The 21501-nt window shown below is 53.8% G+C and overlaps 1 protein-coding gene across 3 annotated transcripts; it reads left to right on the plus strand.

The window, feature by feature from the left end:
* The first annotated feature begins 1635 nt into the window (after positions 1 to 1635).
* Positions 1636 to 19287, plus strand: KCNIP2 (potassium voltage-gated channel interacting protein 2). 3 transcript variants are annotated; one of them, XM_057530783.1, is made up of 10 exons: positions 1636 to 1998; positions 14350 to 14445; positions 15297 to 15395; positions 16053 to 16177; positions 16581 to 16650; positions 16814 to 16884; positions 17006 to 17113; positions 17299 to 17403; positions 17538 to 17600; positions 17894 to 19287. In XM_057530783.1, exons 1-10 carry the CDS (start codon positions 1926 to 1928, stop codon positions 17939 to 17941), a joined length of 858 nt encoding a protein of 285 aa, XP_057386766.1. In that variant the 5' UTR covers positions 1636 to 1925; the 3' UTR covers positions 17942 to 19287. The 3 variants fall into 3 exon arrangements, with proteins under 3 accessions (XP_057386766.1, XP_007187363.1, XP_007187365.1); XM_007187301.3 differs by having other exon boundaries at positions 1637 to 1998; positions 15342 to 15395; XM_007187303.3 differs by lacking the exons at positions 14350 to 14445; positions 15297 to 15395 and having other exon boundaries at positions 1642 to 1998.
* The last annotated feature ends 2214 nt before the right edge of the window (positions 19288 to 21501 follow it).

Genomic DNA, 21501 nt, shown 5'->3' on the forward strand with positions numbered 1-21501 from the left:
CTTATACGCTCTGTTTCTCAGTCTCCTGGTCCTAGTGGAAGCCAGTTCAGTTCAGAAGTTGTAGCCTCCCTTGCCTTTTGGGTGGAAGGAAGGAAGAAGAAAATCCCTTTACCTCAAAATTTGGTGTTAAGGAGGCCAGCCAGCCTATCTGGGCTGCTTCTAGATTCCTGCCAGCCTTTCATATGAAGTGAATAAGGGCAGGTCCAGGGCATGAGGCAATAAGCAAAGCACTCCTTGCCCTCCATTTTAAAAGCCCATCTCTTGGCCCATTTACATACACCTATTCTAAGAACTCCAAATAGGAGTCCCATCCCTTCTTAGAATTTAACCCCAAAAAGAGCCGTCTATGCTCTGTCCATGCCCCAATGTCTATACCAGGTCTGTGGAGGACCCTCCAGAGTCAGGGAGAAGCCAGGAGTAGGGCATTGCTCCCAAAGATAATCCTTCCTTCGGCTGCTTGTCCCCTTCTCATGTCTGAACTCTCACCACAATTCCTGCTGGGTTAATTGAATCAAGTGCTTGTAAATTAATCCAGCTGAAGAGGTTAAATATGCTGGGGTCACTTTAGCTGAAGCTTTCCGTCTCAGCAGGTCACTCCTCCAGAGGAGCCATTGGGCAGGCAGGATTACCTGGGACACTGCCACCATACCATCAGAACACATCAGACATTGCCCCCACCCCTAATCCTCATGGTGGTTGGGGGGCTCATGGGCTAGGAGCCCAGGAAGGATCGTGGGGGAGGTCAGACTAGTAGGCTCAGTCGTTCAGTAGCCATTCCTGGAGCTGGAGGTAGCTGAGCTTTGTGCTAGCCGCTAGCTTCAGAAAAAAAGAGCTAGTCTAAGGGAAGGGGGCCTCATAACAAGGGCATTTCTCCCCCACTCTTGCCTGCATCCCCAAACCCCTCAATCATTTCCCAAATCTTATGGAAAACAGAAGGAATCTAGGACAGGGCAGATGACAGAAGAGAGCAGGGCAGGAAAGTTGAAAGAAAAAAAAAAAAGGAACAGAAGAACAAGAAAGTCTTGAGAAACTGACCTGGTTCACTCTTTCTTTTCTTTTTCTTCCCAGTTGGCCAGCGGGGGTCATTAGATCAGGGAAGACGGCACCTTGAGAGTGAATAGGGCCCAGAGACAGGGTCCTGGAGTGGGTGAGGGTAGGGGTCCTTCCAAGAGAAGAGAAAATTGTAGTCCACTGGCCTGAGATAAACCTGCGTTAGAGGCTGAGTTGACCTTTGCATCCCTAACCCCCTTCAAGCAGGGTGGGCACTGGTGGGGGCCAAAGAGACTCATACATGGGTGGAGAACAACAGAGAAAATAGGGGCTGACAGGGAGACTAACAAGGGACTCATACATGCCCGGGCCAGTGCTGAGGGTAGAGGAAGGAGTGCTGAGAATCGGGGGCGGGGATTCCTCATAGTGGAGCCTTTCTGGCCCTGTTCCCTCCTCCACCCGCAATACCCGGGGCTTCAGGTCTAGGGGGTAGTGTTGCCAGAGAGCTCGTCTCCCTCTCCGCACTTCTCAGCTCACCCTTTCACCGGGTGCCTCCCCCGAACTGCAAAGAGGAGGGGGCGGGGGTAGGGGGAGCCAATCCCGGCAGCGCCAAAGGGGGGAGGTGGCGGTGACAGCCGCGGGGAGGGGGCGGGAGGAGAGGCGGCTCGGCTCCAGCTCCGGGCTCTTCTCCGCTCCACTCTGCCTCCGGCTCTGCGCTCACCTACTGCCCAAGCCTCCCGCTCCTGCCCCAGGATCCCCAGGTGGGCCCTAGACCGCGGCGGTCCCCAGGCTCTTAGCCCAAGCGCGGACTCTCCAGCCCCCAGCCCCCGGCAGCGCACTACGCCGCCAGGGGGCGCCGTGTGAGTTCTCTATCCCAGCCACCCGGCGCCCCCTCCCACGGCCCAGGTGGGGACGGGAGGGGGGCGCCGGGGGCCATGCGGGGCCAGGGCCGTAAGGAGAGTTTGTCCGATTCCCGAGACCTGGACGGATCCTATGACCAGCTCACGGGTGAGTCAGTGGCTTGGGGGTCGGGGGAAGGAGGGTAGATTCCATCCCCTCAGACCCTTAAGCCCCTCTAACCCCTGCCAGGCCTTTACCCACACTCTGACCCATTCCCAGGTACCCTCCCGGCTGTTCTGGGCGGCAGGACACTGAGGTTCAAAGCCTTGGGTCCCGCGTGGGGGGGGGGGGTGGAGGGGTTGGGGGCAGAGCACGTGGGCAGGTGGGGAGAGGCAGCAGGTGTGGGCATGCATGACACAAGGCTAGGAGGGTGTCTATAGTGGGAGGTGTTACGTGCGAGAGCGCCTGTCTTTCTTTGTGTCTGTGTGTATGTATGTGTGTGCGCCTCCCACAGCTGGTTGCCATGTGCCCTGGGCTTGGTGACAGCCAGGGTGAGTGTGATTGTGTGTGATTGTGCAATTGTATGTCTTGTCAGATGTTTCAGTGAGGTTGTGTTGGACCCTGATTGTACTAATGAAGTTGTTTTAACCAAGTATCTCTGTTCTGTGTGCAACTCTGTGCTTTGAGTGTGTGATTTTCTGTATGCAGTGGCATGTGACTACCAGTATGCGTCAGGTCTTCACTTTATGGTGGTATGTCTCTGTAAGACTTTATGACTGTGAACCTCCTGGGACAAGCATGTGTTAAAGTGGGTTGTGTTGTGTTTTAATTGTGAGACTGTGCGGGTTATATTGGTGTTTGATACTGATTGTGTACTTTCATGTGGTGATGTCTGCAGTGGGGCTCTGTGAGTGTCTATGGCATGTCTTACCCTTGCTGCCTCTCTGACTTCCTGGGGCAGAAGGGGGTCTTTAGTGCACACCACTGCTTCCCCACGTTTTCCACAAATAGCCCGGGTCGGCCCAAGGAAGGACTCTGGTGTCCATCTACCCAGCCTGGCTTCCAGGAGCGTCACCGGCTCCTGTGGGGAGGCTTTGGTTAATGCTGGATGAGCACCCCCCCACACAAAGTATTTAGAGATCATTCTTACAACTGAAGCTCCTTCAACCCCCAACAACCCTCCCAGAACTTCACCCAAACCCGGAGGAAAACAAACCCTCTAGCCTCCCCTCCAGACCCAGAGATAGAAGCTCTAGGCCTGGGAGGTACCATGTGGCCTCCCCTTCTACGTATCCCCCCAAACCACTTTGCTGCTCAGGCATCCTCTCTCTCCCACACTGGGGAGGTATGTGAGACCAGTACATCTGTGCCTGTGCATATTCCTGGGTTTGGTAGGCAGATCCACGTGTTTGTGTGGGTGACTGTGTCACCTTGTGTACATTTCCATATACGTGTGTTTCTGTCTCTCAGTGTGCAGCCTGCCCAAGAACTCCAACAGGGAATGGGAGTAGGGAGACTGTCTCCCCTGTGTCTGAAACAAGCTGGGGAGGTGAAGGGAGGCCATGATCCTTGTCTGTCTTGAGGAGAGTGAGGTTAAGACTTGGGGAAGAGGAGAGGACTAGGTTGTAGCGCCTTGAAAAAGTGTCTCCCTGACTAACACACCCTGGGGAGGTTCTCGTCACTATGCCCAGACTCCCAGAAGGGGGAGCCCTTCCACTCAGGCAGGCCCCAGATGTGCCCTAGATGTGCCTCAGGCCTGGATGGATTCCAAAGGTCCAGGTGACTAGCTCTGCTTTAAACTGTGTTCTCACCAACTCAGGATCCTTGAGAGTAGTAAGGGCCCCAGCGCCCTCATTAGCACCACATTAATCAGTGTTTGCTTCCTGCTTTAACTGATTCTCCCCTTTAGTGGAATCATCTGCTCCCCACTTGGCTATTTGAATCAGAGACTGGGTGGAAGTGGGGAAGCCCTTGTACGGGAAGGTGCAGCAATAGAAGTGTGAATACCAGCTCTGTATGACTTTTGCTCTCTGGGCCTCATTTTTTTCATCTGTACAATGGGAAATACTACTTCCCACCTGCTTGCCCCCCAAGGGAAATAGAAAGTTCAAATGTTGACAAGCATCAAGAATCGTGTTCCACGTCATGAGCATCCTCGCTGTAGATAGCTCCACACGCAACTTGGGAAGTAGAAATAAGACTACCAGGAGCTCTCCTTTCGAAGGAGGGCTTATCTTACAGCGGGAGATAAATGGGGTTGGGAAGCCGGTGTTAAGGCGGTGGGTGTTAAGGCGGTGGGTGCTCGGAGACGCCTGAGCTGAAGCCGGATGGGGAGTCGTTGTCCGCGGTGCTGAAGCGCTTGCAAGGCGGAAGTGCAGCAGGGCCAGCCAAATTCCCAATGTTCCTTCCTTGCGCAGGCGGGATTCCTGGAATCGGACCTGGGGATATTCTTTGGCTTCAGTCATCCCGGCCTATCAGGCTGACAGGAAGGGGGCGCTAAAGTCATACTTCAGGTCATCCTGGGTTGCCCGAGCCTCTTTCCTTACCCACTCCCACCCCAGGCTCAAAACAAATCTGGGGGAGACTTTTAGGAGGAAACAATCTGAGCCTCACCCCGCCCCGTCCCGCATCTAGCACCTCCGGGCCCGGCATGACCTACTGGCAGTGCGGCGAGGTGGGAAAAGGCAGCGATTCGCTGCGGTCCTGTCCAAGCCGGAAGCAAGAAAAGGACTGGAGAAGATGAAGAGAGAGTTGGGACCTGGCTGGCCAAGGCCTGAGCTCGGGTCCCGGCCTGGGATCTCCGGAGTTGCGTCCCGCCGGCCATAAATATCGTTCCCGGACTGGCGCGCCCCCGTGTGGTTTTAGAGGAGCCATGCTTGCGGAGCTGATTCCAGATGAGGATGTTGCCAAATCAAGTGGCAAGGTTCCATGGAGTTCAGGGTGACTCTCGTCTCGTAAATGTAGGATTTTCAGCCAAAAATACGGGATCCCAGTCGGAGGAGTGGGATCCCCATAGGCTCTGTCAGAAGTTTTAAAGGCGTTAGTGGGTCCTGGAAGGGTTTACTTTGGGTATAACCAGATAGGGATGAGTCCAGGGCCAGGACTGTGGGTAGGGGGGCTTCTCCTCGATGCATCTGGCTGACAATCGGCATATGAGGGGAGAGTGTGAACCCGCCGGACCGGGACACAGGGACACAAAACAGTTAAAGAAAAAGATATTCAGAGCCAGAAGACAGAGACCAGTAGGGGCACGTCCCTGCCGCCCCTTTGTCACTCCAATACACTGGTCAGTTCCTCCTCTTCCCTCCTACTCTCGCGCCCATTGGTCCAGGAAGTATGGAAGTGTGGGGAGTTGCCATGACAACTGGGTCCTCTAACCCCTTCGCATCTCTGTGTCAAAATGGGAAGAGGAGGGGTGTGACAGGCAGAGAATGAGGGGATGAAGCGGGGCAATGAAAGATAATGTTCATTCCCTCTCCAGCTCTTTTTTCAAAAACCGTGGGTGCCCCCTTCCCCACCGGAAATTCAGAAAATATTCCCAGAGAAGGCTGTGAGGGAGAGTCCGTGCCGCCCCTCCCCCCCGGCCCCGCCCAGCCCCGCCCGAGTCTGGGAATTTGGGGGACGGGTGCTTCAGGCGCAGGGGCCAGGGTGAGTTCCCCTCGTGTGGCCGGGAGAAGACGGGAAGCGGAACGAGGCTCTATTGCCTGAGATCCTGGTCCTATGGGTCCGGCCCTCCCGCGCCGCCCACGCAGGGCCACTCTCCGTTGGGGGCGGAGATCAGAACGCCCCGGGCTTTGGGGGCGGAGCTTGACCTCTGTGCTCACCGCAGGACCATGAACAGATGCCCCAGCAGGTGCCGGAGCCCGTTGGGGCAGGCAGCGCGATCCCTCTACCAGCTGGTGACTGGGTCGCTGTCGCCAGGTACGAGGAAGGGAGGAAAGGGCTGGACCCCTCAAAAAGTAAGCGAAGTGGGATAGGAGCCTTACAGAGGTGGGGAGAGAAAGGGCCCCTCACAGAGGTGGAAGGGGCAGGATCCTTCAAAGAAAAGAGTTTAAAGGGCAAGACTCCAACAGAAGTGGAACTTGGGATAGGGTCCCGTAAAGAGAAGGTGGAGGACATAGGGGTCTTCAAAGAGGAAAGGAGAAGGGGCATCATGGTCCCTCACAATGGTGGAAGAGGGGGCAGGGCTCCTTACTGAGAGCAGAGGTGGGGGCCTCAAGCAGGTGGTTTTAAGAGGCAAGGACCCTCACAGGGATGAAGGGAGGAAGCTTGCAGCAGAGCAGGGAAAAGGCAAAGCTCTTTACCCAATTGCTTAGTTTAATGGGATCTTAAGATGAGTAGGGGCAGTGTGCAGTAGGAAAAAATCCTGAGGTGGGATTGGACCAACATGAACTCAGCTAGTGAGTTTATGCATGATGGATGGATAGACTTGTGTGGCATAAGGATTGTATGTCACCGTTTTGTCTATCTCTGGGAGTCTGTATTAAGGGGGTTTGTGCCTCAATGGGGTTGTGATCACTGGGGCTGTGCACCCCTAGGGTTACGTATCCCTGGAATTGTGTGACACTAAGACTGCATGTACCTGGAGTTCTATGCTTTAGAGTCGGGTTGGGGGTTCCTGAGTCACACTAAGTTAGCTGTATAGACTTCATAAGGTTGTACCTTGGTGTGGGATTTGTGGAATTTATGACATGGATTGTGGATATTATATCATGGCACTGCTGAGATTATGCACACCTCCACTTGGGTTTCCTTAGAGCTGCCTGGGCAGGGCCCACAGAACCCAGCATCTCCTCCCCACCTGACCTGGGGAGACCAAAACATCCTAGCCTGGTGGCCCTCTGGGATCTGTAGTTCTCTGGCTCTCTGCACAGTATCCCCTTGAGCCCCTGGAGTATAAGCAGGCCTCTCCTTACAATGTGCTGCCAGAAGGAGAGGAGATGGGGCTGAGCCAAAGCCATGCTTGGATGTCTCTTGGGAAGCATGTGTCCTCCAAGCCCCCTGCTTGGGCCTGTCTCAAGTGACAGATGGCTGGAGCCAGGCGGGGCCAGCCCTCAATCATAGCAGGCATGACTTCTAGGCCCTGAAATAGCCCCAGGGCCTAGGGAGGTCATTAATTACCTGATGCAGCTGGGGGCTGCTCTGTCTTCTGGCCTGGCTGGGGATGGAGTGGGGCTGGAGGGCTGACAGAAGGGTCTTTACTGGTTGGGTTCTTCACTAGGGGAGCAAGGGCAGATGGGAAAGTGGGACAGTTACATACTATGGGCCCCCTTCATTCGGCAGTATTTCTCTGGGTTTGAACTTCGGGAGGTAAATAACTAAATGATAGGTGTATCTCCGTGGTGAGATTTGAGGGAACTAAGGGAGGGCTCACCTAATGCTTCAAGATAGTTTTCCCTTCAGCCCTCACTCTGCTTGAAGTGTTTTCATTAAGACTTCACTCCTCTGGGTGGAGAGCAAAGTGGCACAGGGATGCTTGGGGAGGACAGACCTGGGCAACTTTCTCACAGAGCCCAGAGACTTGAGAGGTCTCTGAGTTGGGGGAAGAGAGAGCCTGAAAAACAACTTGCTCTTTCACTTATATCAGATTCTCTCACCAGAGGCCTCGTTGATTTAGGACCTTGAGTCCTGTGAGGCTGGGTCAAGGTCTCTGAAGGTTGAGGGTGAGGATGAGAGAAGGAAGAGGAGGGTCCGCAGACAGGACAACCGGCTAAACCGTTGTCAACCTGTCCATCTGTGAATCAGCAGCAGAGAGCAAGGAAATGCTGCTGTGCTGCCTCTTTCCAATCAAATAGCCTGGCTTGGCATTCAAGGCTCCATGGAATCTGCCCCTTTCTGGTCTTATCACTCATAGCTCCCCCAATACGAACTAAGCTGAAGTCACTCAGGATTCCTTGACACCTCCACACACGTTGGAGAGACAGCCTGAGGGAGCTGGCAGATCACTGGTTCTGGTTCAAGTCTCGACCTATCCTTTATCATCTGTGTTATCTTGGGACAATCACTTCTCTGAGCTTCAGTTCCTTCATCTGCAAAATGGGTATACTGCTACTCAATCTGACCATTTCAGCTGTAAACACAGGAATAATAGACCCTATCCCTCAGGTCTATTATGAGGACTAAATGAGATAACATGTGTAAAGTCTCAAGGACAAAAAACATGCTCAATAAATGTTGGTCCCTTTGTTAAGGCAGACTGTTGACATTTTAGCCATCCTTTAAGAACCAGCTCAAAAAATACCCTCTCCAGGTTTTTCCTGGGCTCCCAGTTAGAAGACTAGAGCTCATTTCGTGGCCTGCTTTGAACAGTTCCTACCACATAGTAGGCACACAACAAATATTTTTTGAATGAGTAGATACCTTATAGTTCTGTCAGTGGGCTGTCTCTCCCTGCCCAGGAGAGCCAGAACCCTGTTTGGTTCACCTTTGTTCCACAGGCACCAGCTCAGAGCCTGGCATTCAATTTGTATATGTCCAATTTTTTAACATCTTTGCCCTCTAGGAGCTTGGAATCTAATTGAGGAAACAGGACTGATCCAGAAAGACCTGAGTTCAAATTTGCAACATCTCCTCTTAGCTAGGTGACCTTGAGCAAGTTCCTTTACCTTTCTGGGCCTCATTTACCTCATCAGTGAAATGGGCACAATACTATTCACTCTGCCTACCTCATGGGGTTGTCATGAGAAGACATGGAAATAACAATGTTTGTGGAAATGCTTTGTAAATTGCTAAGATATGTAAGGGGGGAGTATAATATTATTAATAATGGCAGTAAAAAATTATAAGCAATTACTCTGTGCTAGGAATTATTCTAACAGCTTTCCGTGTATTAGTTCATTTAGGAGGGCCTAGCAACCATATGAGGTAGGAAACCGAGGCACACAGAGATTAAGAACTTTCCCAGTTAATTCCAAGGGGCAGAGCTGGGATTTGAACCCAGGAAGTCTGGCACCCTGGCCCACACTGTTACCTACCATGCTATGCTGCCTCCTTTTACTGTTCCCACTGATAACATTACAGACTTAGGTGCTGAGTTTTGAGGGCCCAATGGGCTACCGTAGAATTTCAGGTAGCTGGGAGCCTGCTGAGGGCTGGAGGCTCTGAAGGGAAGGGAATTTAAGCTGTCTCTAAAGGACAGGTAAGAACTGTAGGATAGGAGAGCAAAAGGGAGTTCATTCCAGGCAGAGGGAATAGCAGGAGCAAAGCCACAGAGATAGCACTGAGTTTGGTGTGTTTGGGGGACAGTGAGGAGGCGAAACTGGCTCAAAAATAGGGATCTGCTGATGAGGGTTGGGGAAGGGTATTAAATGCCAGGCATGGATTTTGGACGATGAGGGGGAGATGCTTGCTCATTTCATCTGTAAACCTGTAACCTCCAAAGGTGTGAGAAGCCAAAAACAGTCCCTGAGTTGACTTCTTCCTGGGGGAGGGAGGGGGGACAAGCAGAGGACCAAGTCTGCCGGAGGCATACCCTCCTTCCCAAGGATGTTGGAAGGGTTGGTGGAGAGGGAAGGGGTAAGATACGGTGTGAGATGGATGCCTGACCCCCCAGTGGTGGCCATGTAGAACTGCAGATCCGTGAACCTCAAATGAAGCAGTAGGGACTAGCCCCCGTCCCCATCCCCACCCCCACCCCACAATTGAGGCTGAAACACATCCCAGAGCTGGACGAGGTGGCAAGGGTCCCTTGGGTTAATCCCCCTAAACTGGGCCTCCTGTGTGGGCAAGCTGTCTATGAAAGGAGCCAGTGTAGCGTGGTGGTTTAGAGCACAGGCTGAGTCAGGCTGGGTTAAAATTGAGCTCTGACACTTATTGATCTTGGAGATTTTCTTAAGCTCCTTTTGTCTAGTTTTCCCACCCATAATGTGGGGATAACAGTACCTCTTTCATAGGTTTATTGTGAAAATTCAATGTGATAATGTCTGTAGGCACATAGCACATTATCTAGCACATACTGAGTGCTCAATCCCTAGCCAGCTGTGGCAGTAACCCAGAGGCTCTTATCTTCTGGCTCCCTGGTTCTGCAAGCCTCTCCCCACCCTACTACAGACACCACCGCCGCCATCACCACCACCTTGAGGGAGACGGGAAGATGGGGGAGGGGCTCCAGGAATACACCGGGGCTGTGTGGCTCCCTTGGAAGGTTCAGATTTCCCTCCTACTCTGGGTTTCTCCATCAGCTCAGTAAAGATTCCCAAAGAACAGGGAGGGTTTTGGCAGCTCCTGGGTGAGGCCCCTGCCAGGAGGGAAAGGAAGAGCACATCCTTCCTCTCCCAAGGAGCTTGATTCTCTGGGTCCCAAAGGCAGCTGCAATAAGTCCCCTCCCCAGAGGGTCATGATAGGGCTAAGCGGCTGTTTTCCTGCCCAGGCTACTGGACCTAATCCTCCCTCCTTTGGGCCTCAGTTTCCCTGTGGCCTGTGGGAAGAGAGTGCTTCCCGCCTCTCAGTCTCCATGGCAAACGCAGTCGATGGTGGTGGTGTCCTCCTGACTGGAGAGGTCACCACCTTCTCCTCCCTTATATTCTCATACACTTTCATGCAGATACAATTACACAACCACCATAGACCCATACTCCTGATTATATGACACATCCATACTACCAATCTTCAGACCCACATGCCACACCCTGCTAAAATACAGATACCTCACACCCCATACACACTCAGAAATACTCCAATACACTCTCACACACACACCCCACAGACACCCAGGTTACATACCCATATACACCACACACACCCCTAGGACAGGTGCACAATCATGTGTAAACACACACACAGACACACGTAAGAGGAGGTACACATACTCTCCATACACATACAGGAATATACACACAAGAAAACACTCAGACACCCATAACATATTCTGACCCACACATCTATTACTTATGCATGTGCAGCTCCTAGTTTCACACACACACACACACACACACACACACACACACCCTGCCCTTCCCTGCCTTCTCTCTAAGCACAGGTCTTCCCTCTGCCCCCTCTCTTTGGCACAGAGTAGCCACAGGGTGTCTGAGGGAAGCTGTCTCAGGGGCAGAGGCAAGGCACTGCCCCCCTCCTCTGGTCTGGCCTGGCCCGTAGCCTTCACACCAAAAGCTCCGGAGGAGATACCAATCCATAGGCAGAAGTGGCCCCGTGAAGAGGAAGAGGCTGTGGCTTGGAAGCTGTGGCTGGGAGGCCTGTGGGGAGGCGGGGGGAGGGGGAGAGGGAGGAGATCCGGGGATCGAGAGGGGGAGGGAGACTTCGGGCAGTCCTACTCAGGCTGGGGAGCCTGAGGGGGAGGAAGTGTGAGTAGGGAGGGCCATCCTCAGCCTGTGGGGCCATGCCCCAGGCCCACCATGAACCTGGAAGGGCTGGAGATGGTCGCTGTGCTTGTGGTCCTCGCCCTGTTTGTCAAGGTCCTGGAGCAGTTTGGCCTCTTTGAGCCTGTCTCCTTGGAAGGTAACCCAGGTGTCTGGGCATGTCTGGCCTGCTGGCTAGAAGGACAGTGGCCCGCAGGGTTGGGGAGAAGATTACTCTGACTTTATGACTGGGGTGAGGGCTGCAGGGGTAAGCAGGTTAGTGATGGGATGGGGCATCTGGGGGAGGGGAGGGGAGGAGTTGGGGGAACAGGACATCCGGGAGAGGCAAAGAGGGGGACTCAAGGAGTGGATCTGGGGGAGGCGAGGAGGGAATCTGGGGGATTGGGTGTCTGAGGGAGGTGAAGAGAGAGGGCCAGGAGCCAGGGAGGTGATGAGGGGGTACAGCATGGGGGGACTGGGATTGAGGATAAGGGTAAACTGGGGGGAATGAGGAAAAGTCTGGAGACAGGCAGGGGTATCTGGAATAGAGGAAGGAGGTTCCAGGGGTCCTGAGATAACACCAGACTTCTGGGGAGTCCCTTTTGGGGCCAGGGACCCACAATGGCTCTGAAGATGTGTGTGACTCTCCACACCTCCATCCTTGCAGGCGTGGGTTACAGGGTGTGTGTGGACTCAGTGTGTGAGAGATACAGGGGGTGTGGCTGTGTGTTCACGTGTGTGAGAAAGGACAAAACATATGACTACTTGAGCCTGTGTATGTGACAGGGGTGTGATTTAATGTGTCTGAGTGACAGAGTGTGTCGCTTTATGAGATGGCAGATGTGACTGTGCCTGAGGGGCACGGAGTGTGTGGCTGAACCTCTTTGGGCATCTGATTGTGTGTGTGGCTATTCCCAGAGTTCCCTGATGAAATACCAGCTCCATACCCAAGGCTAGGGATGGGGTGGGTTCTGGAGGGACAGGAGTGGGATCACTGTGAATGAGACATTCATAGACAAATCTGGTAGGAGAGTGAGGGGTGGATCAGATCAGGGACCCTGCCTCCCAAGCCGCCTTGCCTCTCCCAGGTCCTCTCAGGATCTAAGGGCAGAATGGGTTCCAGAGTCTGGACATTGGGAGTGGTAAGGCAATTCTCCACCCAACCCCAATGTCAGGTGGGGAGAGTGATACTGGAGGTAGAGAGGGGAACATGTTCTGCCTCCCCAGGGAGTTTTAGCCTCTCCCTCTTCTTCATGCCGAGACCTGTGCAGCTCGATAGCATGGCTACAGGAAAACAGGCAAGAACCATGATAAGAGGACTGCAGGGTAGACACCTGGGAGAACTGAAAAAATGTGAAAGGAGCTAGGGAAGAAGGTCCGTGAATTGCCTGCTCTAGGGTTCCGTAAGAGCAGAAAACTCCTAGTCTACCCTCCATCCTCTGCTGCATTTATTGGGGTGGGGGGGGGTGGGTCGCAGGGATTGGTCCTAGATGAACTGGGATTCATCCAGTCCTGGAAAGATTAAGTCAGTTGGGCTCTAACTTTCCATCCCCTTTAGACTATTGGTGGGAAGGGGGGAGGCATCCTGTCTGCTGAAGTCACCCCCTTTCTCTTCCCACCTTCTGAGGAGCCTAGAGGAGACTGAGTCCTTGGAGCAGGCAGGGGACCAGATGGGGGGATGTGTGAAGAGGGGGAGGTTGGGAGAGGCAGGGGGAGCCATCCCCCAGTCCAGAGGCTACTACACCACCAGAGGCCCCAGGCACAATCGGCTTCGGGAAACCAAAGTCCAGGCTAATGGAGCCCTGGGCCAGAGGCCAGGCCGCCATCGATCCCTCACCCAGCTCACTGCCTCCCTCCCACCTCTCCATAGCTCCTGGGGAGAGAGGACAAATGGGAGGGAGAGGAGGCGCTGACTTCAAGCAGTTCCCTCCTGGGAGCACAGCATCTTCCTGAGGGTGGAGCCGGCTTGGGAGGCAGGGCCTGCAAGGGAGCTGGGGTGCCAATCTACAACTAAAGGAAATTGGGCCCCTCCAGGAATGGACTGAGGCCAGCTTCAGTCAGTATGCCAGGTCCAGTGAGCTCTGGCCCTGGAGTCTGGAGGTGGGTGCAGCCAGGAGACAGACACACAACAGGAACTTGGAGGGTCTCCCTGGGATACAATTAGAGCCATAGGACACATGTGTAAATAAGAGGAAGTGAGGGGAACTGTGATCAGTGGGCTCCGGGTAGTCCCACATTACAACAAAATACTCATCTCCAAGGTCTGTCATTGCCTCAAAGTTTGCTATCATTTCACCTTCAAAGAGTAAGCCATACTGGAAAAGACTGGAAAGGGACACACTTTTAGGGTGGATGAGTTCGCTGAGAACTCTGTTCTGCTGGCGGGAAGATTCTAGGTGCCTTGGAATGAGGGGTTATAGGAAAGAAAGGTGGGGGTGTACCCAGGGCAAATGCAGGTTCTGTGGGTGAGGTGCAGTCTTAGGTATCTGGGTGCCATGGGCACCTAGGTCACAATATGATATGGGCATGTGTGTGGTGACCTTGATATGTCATGGTGACCACACTGTGATGTGATGTCCCAGGGTCATCGTGTGTTCTTGTGTGGTTTGATCATGCTGTGTGTAAGATGGCCTGTATGGTTCCTAATGTATGTCTGTCATGTTTTTCCCAGGTCAGTCACATTTGTATATGTTTGTATTAAGAAGTACTAGGTCAAAGTGTGTATGTCTGTGGGTGTGTGTGTGCATGTGTTGGGAGGCCACTGGGTATGAATGAGGTACTAGGTATCAAGCGGTCCTTGTGTGGCATCCATCACTCTGATTTATCACACTATGTATACACACCTGTCACTGTGTGTGTGTGTGAGAGAGGCAGGCAGCCCCCGGGTTGGACATCACCCTCAGAGGTCCAGCTGTAGCACTGGAGCCAAGGACGCTGGGTCAACAAAGACTGAGGCCAATGCTACTCCACCCTCCCGCCCCCGCCACCTCGCTGTTCCCAGCTGTGTCCCTTTATACAAAGTGCCGAGCCACCTTGGTGGACTTTCCATGCCTGTGAAACCCACTGGACTCCCCTAACCGGCCCCAGCTACTCTCACCATTACCCACCCCCCATTTTCCTCCAACACCCGCCCCCAGCCGGGGTTGATTTGTGATGGTGGGGAGGGTACAGGGAACAGAGGGACAGTGGGGTTAATGTACCTTCCTGGGGTCTTCTCTCTTCCCAGGCCACCCTCCAGGGCCCACTAAAAAAGCGCTGAAGCAGCGGTTCCTCAAGCTGCTGCCTTGCTGCGGGCCCCAAGCCCTGCCCTCAGTCAGTGAAAGCAAGTGCCTCTCCTGTGCTTCCGGGGGTGGGGCCCGTATGTGTCGGGGTGTGACCGGTGTGAGGGGAGCCGGCCGGCGTGAGTGTGTGTGGGCGTGACCAATGTGGCGGAGGTGGGCTGGGCACTGGCTGACCAGGAGTGTGAGGGGGCGTAGCTACGCAGCGCAGAGCGGAATGTGTGGGCGTGGTCAGTTTGGAGGCGGGGCCTGAGTGTGTGGGCCATCTGGGTGTGCGAAATGGGCAGGATCTGGGTGTTTGGGCGTGGTCAGTGTGACAGGCTGAGGCCACTCTGAGCCTGTGTGAGTGTGGCCAGTGTGGCAGGGGTGGGACCAGGCGGCTGTGAGGGTCTGTGCGTGGCTCAGCTGGGGTTAGTGTCTGGCCGCCCTCCCCGCCCCTGGACATGTTTTGGGCCTTGAGATGTAGGTCACCAGTGCCTTGACTAGATGGATGCAAGTGTAATGATGGAGCCCGCCTTCCTCCAGATGCCAGGATACTTGAGTTTCCTAGTACCAGCCTGGTCCCCAGTTGAGTGACCAAGCTTTGTCTGTAGGCCTCAGTTTCCTCATTTGGGCTTTGCCCACCTCACAGGATTATACATACTGCATCTTTGCAAGCTATAAAGGCCCGGTTTGTACTCATTATTTGAGAAGGTCGTTGTGTTTGATTCTTCTGGGTCCCACAATGGGGGTCGATTCGGAAAAAGGGCAGGGGGATGAGCGCGGGGTCCGATTCGTGTGTGTCTGTGCTCATTCGTTACGTGTGCCTCTGTGTGCGTGGGGGGCTGGGGTGTGTGCACTGTAACACGCAGGTCTGTGAGATTTGCTGTGAGTGTGAGGGGCGAGGTGTGTGCAGCTGGCCGGGTCCTCCGCTTTCTCGGTGACAGTTCGCTCCCTTCAGCATTAGCCGCCCCAGCCTCCCTCCGCCCCCACAGACCCCGCCCGCTGGACCCAGGTGACTTACTCTCCTGGTGGGGGCGGGGGCGGGGGACTTCGGGAGCCTGGGGTGGGGGCACCTGCCTGGGGACTGGATGTTGGGAACAGGGGCGGGGCTGATACGGGGCCAGGGGTGGTGGCCTTCTCAAAGGCACACTAGGGGTGTGGCAGGAATGGGGTGTGGAGGGGGCTTGGCTGGAGCTGGGCGGGGCATGGCTCGGGCATGGCTGCGATAGGCGGGGCTTGGCTGGAGGGAAGGATCTGGGCGGGGCAAGGGTGAGACTGGGCGGATCTGAGTTGGTAAGCGGAGGCCCAGGGCTCGAACCCTCAGAAGCCCCCTCTCCAACCCAATTTTCCTACTCCTGGCCTTTTGGGACGAAGATGGGGCTGGGGGCCTTCCCCTCCAACCAGGGATCAAGGGCCCAGGGGCCAGCGCTGACTCAGACCCCGGGCTCTGGGGCCAGGCCTGGCCTTGCGCTGGGCCCGCTGATATACCTCGAAGCCGACCAGCATCTTCTTTCCTTGCCTTGATGTCCTTGGCTCTGGGTCCGGGGAACTGGCAGGCTGGTCTCCGGCGTCGGATATGGGGGGATGGATGGTTCAGTGATTTTGAAGAGGGGTCGTGGGGGACAGGCCTGAGGCGCGGCTGTCCCCCCCAACCGCCCCCACCCCGCAGACAGCGTGGAGGATGAGTTTGAACTGTCCACCGTGTGTCACCGGCCCGAGGGTCTGGAGCAGCTGCAGGAGCAAACCAAGTTCACGCGCAAGGAGCTGCAGGTCCTGTACCGTGGTTTCAAAAACGTGAGTGCAAAGCTGAACCAAACTGGGGAGGGGCAGGGCCTATCCAGGACTTTTCTGAAAAGTTGGCCTGGAGGCTTTGAGGAGTGACAGGGGAGGGGAGGAGAAGGGACAGCTCCCCTTCCACCACAGACCGAACTTCTAGATAGGAGTTCCTGCTGGTTTGAGAAGGGGCGGAGCCTGTAGATTGGTCTGTCAGTTCTGTGTTTTTTATTTGTGCGCTTGGGAGAAGTCTTTCCTCCAGGAGAAGAGCTACATGGTGAGCCCCATGGAGACACGAAGATTTCCCCTCTCTTTGGGAGTTTCTGGACAGGGAGGGTTGGGTGGGAACGTGGCGGGGGGCGGTGAGTGGAAGGGGGTTTTGTCTCTTCCTTCAGTCTGGTTTCCTTCCCTACGCTACCCCCAGGAATGTCCCAGCGGAATTGTCAATGAGGAGAACTTCAAGCAGATTTACTCCCAGTTCTTTCCTCAAGGAGGTGAGGGGACAAGTCCTGAGAGGAAGCAGCTGTCTAGGCTGACTTGGGGAGAGGGCTGGAAATGCCAAGTGAATGGGGTTTTGAGGAGCCCCATAGAGGTAGGGAGGTAGGAAGTCCTCTCCTGTCTGGAAGCCAAGCTTACTCATCCACACTTATCCTGCAGACTCCAGCACATATGCCACTTTTCTCTTCAATGCCTTTGACACCAACCATGATGGCTCAGTCAGTTTTGAGGTGAGCTGGAGACTGTGGGCCAGGGAAGCATGTTTCCTGGGGCTTCAGGGCCAGGCCAAACCCAGAGAGAGGGTTGGGTGAAAGGTATCAGAAGACCCATTTTCCCCTGCCTCCTTCCTAGGACTTTGTGGCTGGTTTGTCAGTGATTCTTCGGGGAACCACAGATGACAGGCTGAATTGGGCCTTCAATCTGTATGACCTCAACAAGGATGGCTGCATCACCAAGGAGGTACAAGGCAACTGAACAGCTGGAGGGGTTGTATGTGTGTGGGCAGGTGTAAAGGGCCCATAGGAGGGATATATGACCCACATATACATCACCAGCAAGGGGTGGGGTCTGCCCTAGGCTCTAGGCCTTCTAGTTTGGAGGCTGGAGGCTCTGAGGAGGGATCCTCTTCTCTCTCGGCCTAACAGGAAATGCTTGATATCATGAAGTCCATCTATGACATGATGGGCAAGTATACGTATCCTGCACTCCGGGAGGAGGCCCCAAGGGAACACGTGGAGAGCTTCTTCCAGGTGCCTGGGACTGGGTAGGCTGGGTTTTAGAGTGAAGGGAAGGAGGTGAGGTCCCAGAAGGGAACTTACCCGAGTTCTGCCTGCCTCTCTCCTGTCATCCCTCCTGTTTTCCCTACCTGACTACCTTTTTGCAGAAGATGGACAGGAACAAAGATGGCGTGGTGACTATTGAGGAATTCATTGAATCTTGTCAAAAGGTACAGGGCCCTGCCCTCTACATTTCCCTGGTCTGGACTCAGGGCCTGATTCAATGATGTAGGAGAAGGCTCCTTTGGGCAGAGTACTATTTCCCTAACTCACTGCCGCCTCTGAATCTTTTCCTTCATAACTTGGGGATGCCTGTCCCTTCCCCACCTCTCTGGGTGTCTCCTTCCTCACTGCCTCTCTCTGTCTCTGAACGTCCCCATTTCTGAGTCAGTGTTCTTCTCCCTGTCTCTGATAAGCTCTTTTTCTTTCTCTCCAATCTGCCTCTCTCCCACCATGGCTACAGGACGAGAACATCATGAGGTCCATGCAGCTCTTTGACAATGTCATCTAGCTCCCCAGGAGAGGGGGTCAGTTGTCCTGGGGGGACCATGCTCTAGCCCTAGTCCAGGTGGACCTCACCCTTCTCTTCCCAGGTCTGTCCTCATCCTAGCTCTACCCTGGGGGCTATAGGAGTCCAAGAGCCTGGGGATTCAGTGGTCCAGATTGCTGGAGCTGAGGGGGCCAGGGAGTGGGCAGAGTGTATCTGTGGGGTGTTCCCAACTCCCAACATCTCCCCCTTCCTGCCTGAAACTCAGTGCTGAGGGTGCCCCTGCTATAGGAATTGAGTGGTCCTTCCCCTTCCACCCCCACTTGAGAAACCACAACGCTAGACAAAATGTCTCCTGCTATGGTGCTTCCCCCATCCCTGATCTCATAACCATTTCCCCTAAGACTCCGTTATCAGAAAGGCTGTTCTGTCCTTGGCACTGACTGGTCTTTCAGACCAGGGCCTTTGAGAGCCCTGTAGGAGGTGGACAGGAATGTAGAGGGAGTAATCTTGGACCTGAGCCAGTGCTTAGGTCCTAGGAGGTAGCTGGGGTAGAGAACAGAAGGGCCTGGGGATTATCAGTGAGAGCATGCCAGGCTATAGCTTTGAGCTCTACAGGTCTGCCATTCCAAGCTGTCAGAATATGAATTTCCAGGCTCTTCAGAAGACCTTGTTTCCTTGGAAATACCCCAGAAAATTTCCAAGTATCCCAGGAGAGTCTGAGATCCTGGTGTTTGGCTCATCCCTGGAATTCCCTCCTCTCCTCCCTTCCTGTTTGTGTAGTGGTGGTGGCAGCAGGGGGAAGATAGGTGGGAGCTGTCTTGGCTGATACCTGCCGAAGTTTCAGCCTACCCTCTCTGATGGCTACAGCTTAAGTTTTCATTTGCCATTTCCTCTAGACTTGGAGGCACAGAGTAAGTCAGGGACCACACAGTGGATGCCTTAGAAGAAAAAGGAAGGAAGGAGGCAGGCATAGATTTGAACCCAGTGTGGGGGCATTTATTAGACTCTGTGATATACCCAGGCTCTATTCCTGCCCCCCGACATAGCCTCCTCATTGCCCACCCAGAGTCTCCTCTTGCTCTATTCAATCTACCCAGAGATGCCCCTGAGCACACCTTGAAGGCAGGGACCATAGGACCCAGGTCCCACCTCACTGTCAGCACCGCTGCCGTGCCGCCACCCCTTAATATATCTGCTTGTCCCATTTAGCTCACTCTCCCAGTCAGCTGTGATCTGAGGGGGAGGGTCCCCAGGGAGCCCCCTTTCCTATCAGAACACTGTTGACTGCTTTGCATTTTTGGTTCCTCTGTAATTTTTGTAAAATAAGAAGTACACCAGATCCAATAAAACACAATGGCTATGCACAGGCTCTGTCTCTGCCTTTTTGTCTCTCCTACCCTGCACATAACTCACAACCCATAATTCATACAGCCTTTTGGATTCCAGAGAAAATACTTCCTTTCCTATAGTATGGCCAACCCTTGGCAGGAGATCAAGACACAGGTTCTGGAAGGGTTGGAAACCTACTGGACCTCAGAGAGGCCCCCAAATCTCCCTCCCACATCCTTAGAGGAGACAAGGAAGAGAAAGGTGATTGATGTCCTGAAGACTATGCCAAGCAAGCTGTCTTTTGGCTAACATTCTTTTTTTTTTTTTTTTTTTTAATTTTTATTTTTTATAGCTACTTTATTTATTTATTTATTATTTATTTTTGGCTGTGTTGGTTCTTCGGTTCGTGCTAGGGCTTTCTCTAGTTGCGGCAAGCGGGGGCCACTCTTCATCGCGGTGCGGGGACCGCTCTTCATCGCGGTGCGCGGGCCTCTCACTATCGCGGCCCCTCCCGTTGCGGGGCACAGGCTCCAGACGCGCAGGCTCAGTAGTTGTGGCTCACGGGCCCAGCTGCTCCGTGGCATGTGGGATCTTCCCAGACCAGGGCTCGAACCCGTGTCCCCTGCATTAGCAGGCAGATTCTCAACCACTGCGCCACCAGGGAAGCCCGGCTAAACATTCTTACAAGTGGAATCCAGAATTTCTAATTTACACACATCTTAGTTAATTTCAAAGTGCTTTTTTTTTTTTTAAATTTTATTTATTTATTTTATTTATGGATGTGTTGGGTCTTCGTTTCTGTGCCAGGGCTTTCTCCAGCTGTGGCAAGCGGGGGCCACTCTTCATCGCGGTGCGCGGGCCTCTCACTATCGCGGCCTCGTTGCGAAGCACAGGCTCCAGACGCGCAGGCTCAGTAATTGTGGCTCACGGGCCCAGTTGCTCCGCGGCATGTGGGATCTTCCCAGACCAGGGCTCGAACCCGTGTCCCCTGCATTGGCAGGCAGATTCTCAACCACTGCGTCATCAGGGAAGCCCCAAAGTGCTTTCTTTTTTTTTTTTTTTTTTAATTTTATAGCTACTTTATTTATTTATTTCTTTATTTTTGGCTGTGTTGGGTCTTCGGTTCGTGCGAGGGCTTTCTCTGGTTACGGCAAGTGGGGGCCACTCTTCATCGCGGTGCAGGGACCGCTCTTCATCGCGGTGCGCGGGCCTCTCACTATCGCGGCCCCTCCCGTTGCGGGGCACAGGCTCCAGACGCGCAGGCTCAGTAGTTGTGGCTCACGGGCCCAGCTGCTCCGTGGCATGTGGGATCTTCCCAGACCAGGGCTCGAACCCGTGTCCCCTGCATTGGCAGGCAGATTCTCAACCACTGCGTCATCAGGGAAGCCCCAAAGTGCTTTCTTTTGAGAGGGGAATTCCCTTTAGTTTCTAATGAAAGTTCCTTTGTATAAACATCCCAACCTTGCCTCTAGTAGGGAGGTACATTTGTGTCTATACTCCAGCCAAGAATGATGGGGGAGCAGATGAAGTGGACCCAGGGCAGGTCACCGTGGAGCAGGTGACACAAAGGGTAATAGAAACTTCCTGTGTGGGGTGGGAACCTTTCTTTGTTCTGCTCCTGGAGAGGGGCCGCCAATGGTAAGTTCCTCCCATCCTTTCTCTAGGGCACCATTATGTGGTGATTAAGCTTCACTATCCATAGGAGGAGGATCAGGCCTTCTCTTCCAACACTGTACATGTTGACAAGGTCAAGGGAAGGGTATGGGTGTCCAAGAAACAAAAACTTACTTCCAGAGTCCATCATTTTGTCATCTGGTTCCACTGCTCACATCATCACACAACTGTCTGCTCCTTAGGTCCTTGGGTTTCTTTGGGTCACAACCCCTCTGAAGGATCTAATTAAAGTTGTGGGCCCACTGTCTAGAAGAGAAAAAACAACAACACACTTTTCCATATATTTTTGTGTCCCTGAAGCCCATGCATGGGCCCTAAGTTAAGAACCTGTGATCTAGTCTACCTCTCAGCCTTCCATTGTACAGAAGAGGAAAAAGGCCCAAAGAGCGGAGAGGACTTGCTCAAGGTCACCTGGTGAGTTTATACGAGGATTGATACTTGATTGATACTACTAGACCCAATCCCCCAAGTCTCTGTCCAGGGTGGCCTTGGGGCACAGTAAAAATTTGTGTGTGAAAGATGGATGCTGTGCATGTCATGCATAATCCAGACAAGGTGACACTGTGACAGGCTCTCAT

Source organism: Balaenoptera acutorostrata, chromosome 16, assembly GCF_949987535.1.
Source record: "Balaenoptera acutorostrata chromosome 16, mBalAcu1.1, whole genome shotgun sequence".
In the NCBI taxonomy this organism is placed as follows: Eukaryota; Metazoa; Chordata; class Mammalia; order Artiodactyla; family Balaenopteridae; genus Balaenoptera; species Balaenoptera acutorostrata.

Excerpts from the sequence above, each read along its gene's own strand:
- KCNIP2 (XM_057530783.1), top strand. The coding sequence starts at position 1,926 with ATGCGGGGCCAGGGCCGTAAGGAGAGTTTGTCCGATTCCCGAGACCTG. Across the intron at positions 17,114-17,298 it reads ATGGCTGCATCACCAAGGAG|GAAATGCTTGATATCATGAA; the intron begins GTACAAGGCAAC and ends TCGGCCTAACAG. Across the intron at positions 17,601-17,893 it reads TCATTGAATCTTGTCAAAAG|GACGAGAACATCATGAGGTC; the intron begins GTACAGGGCCCT and ends CCATGGCTACAG.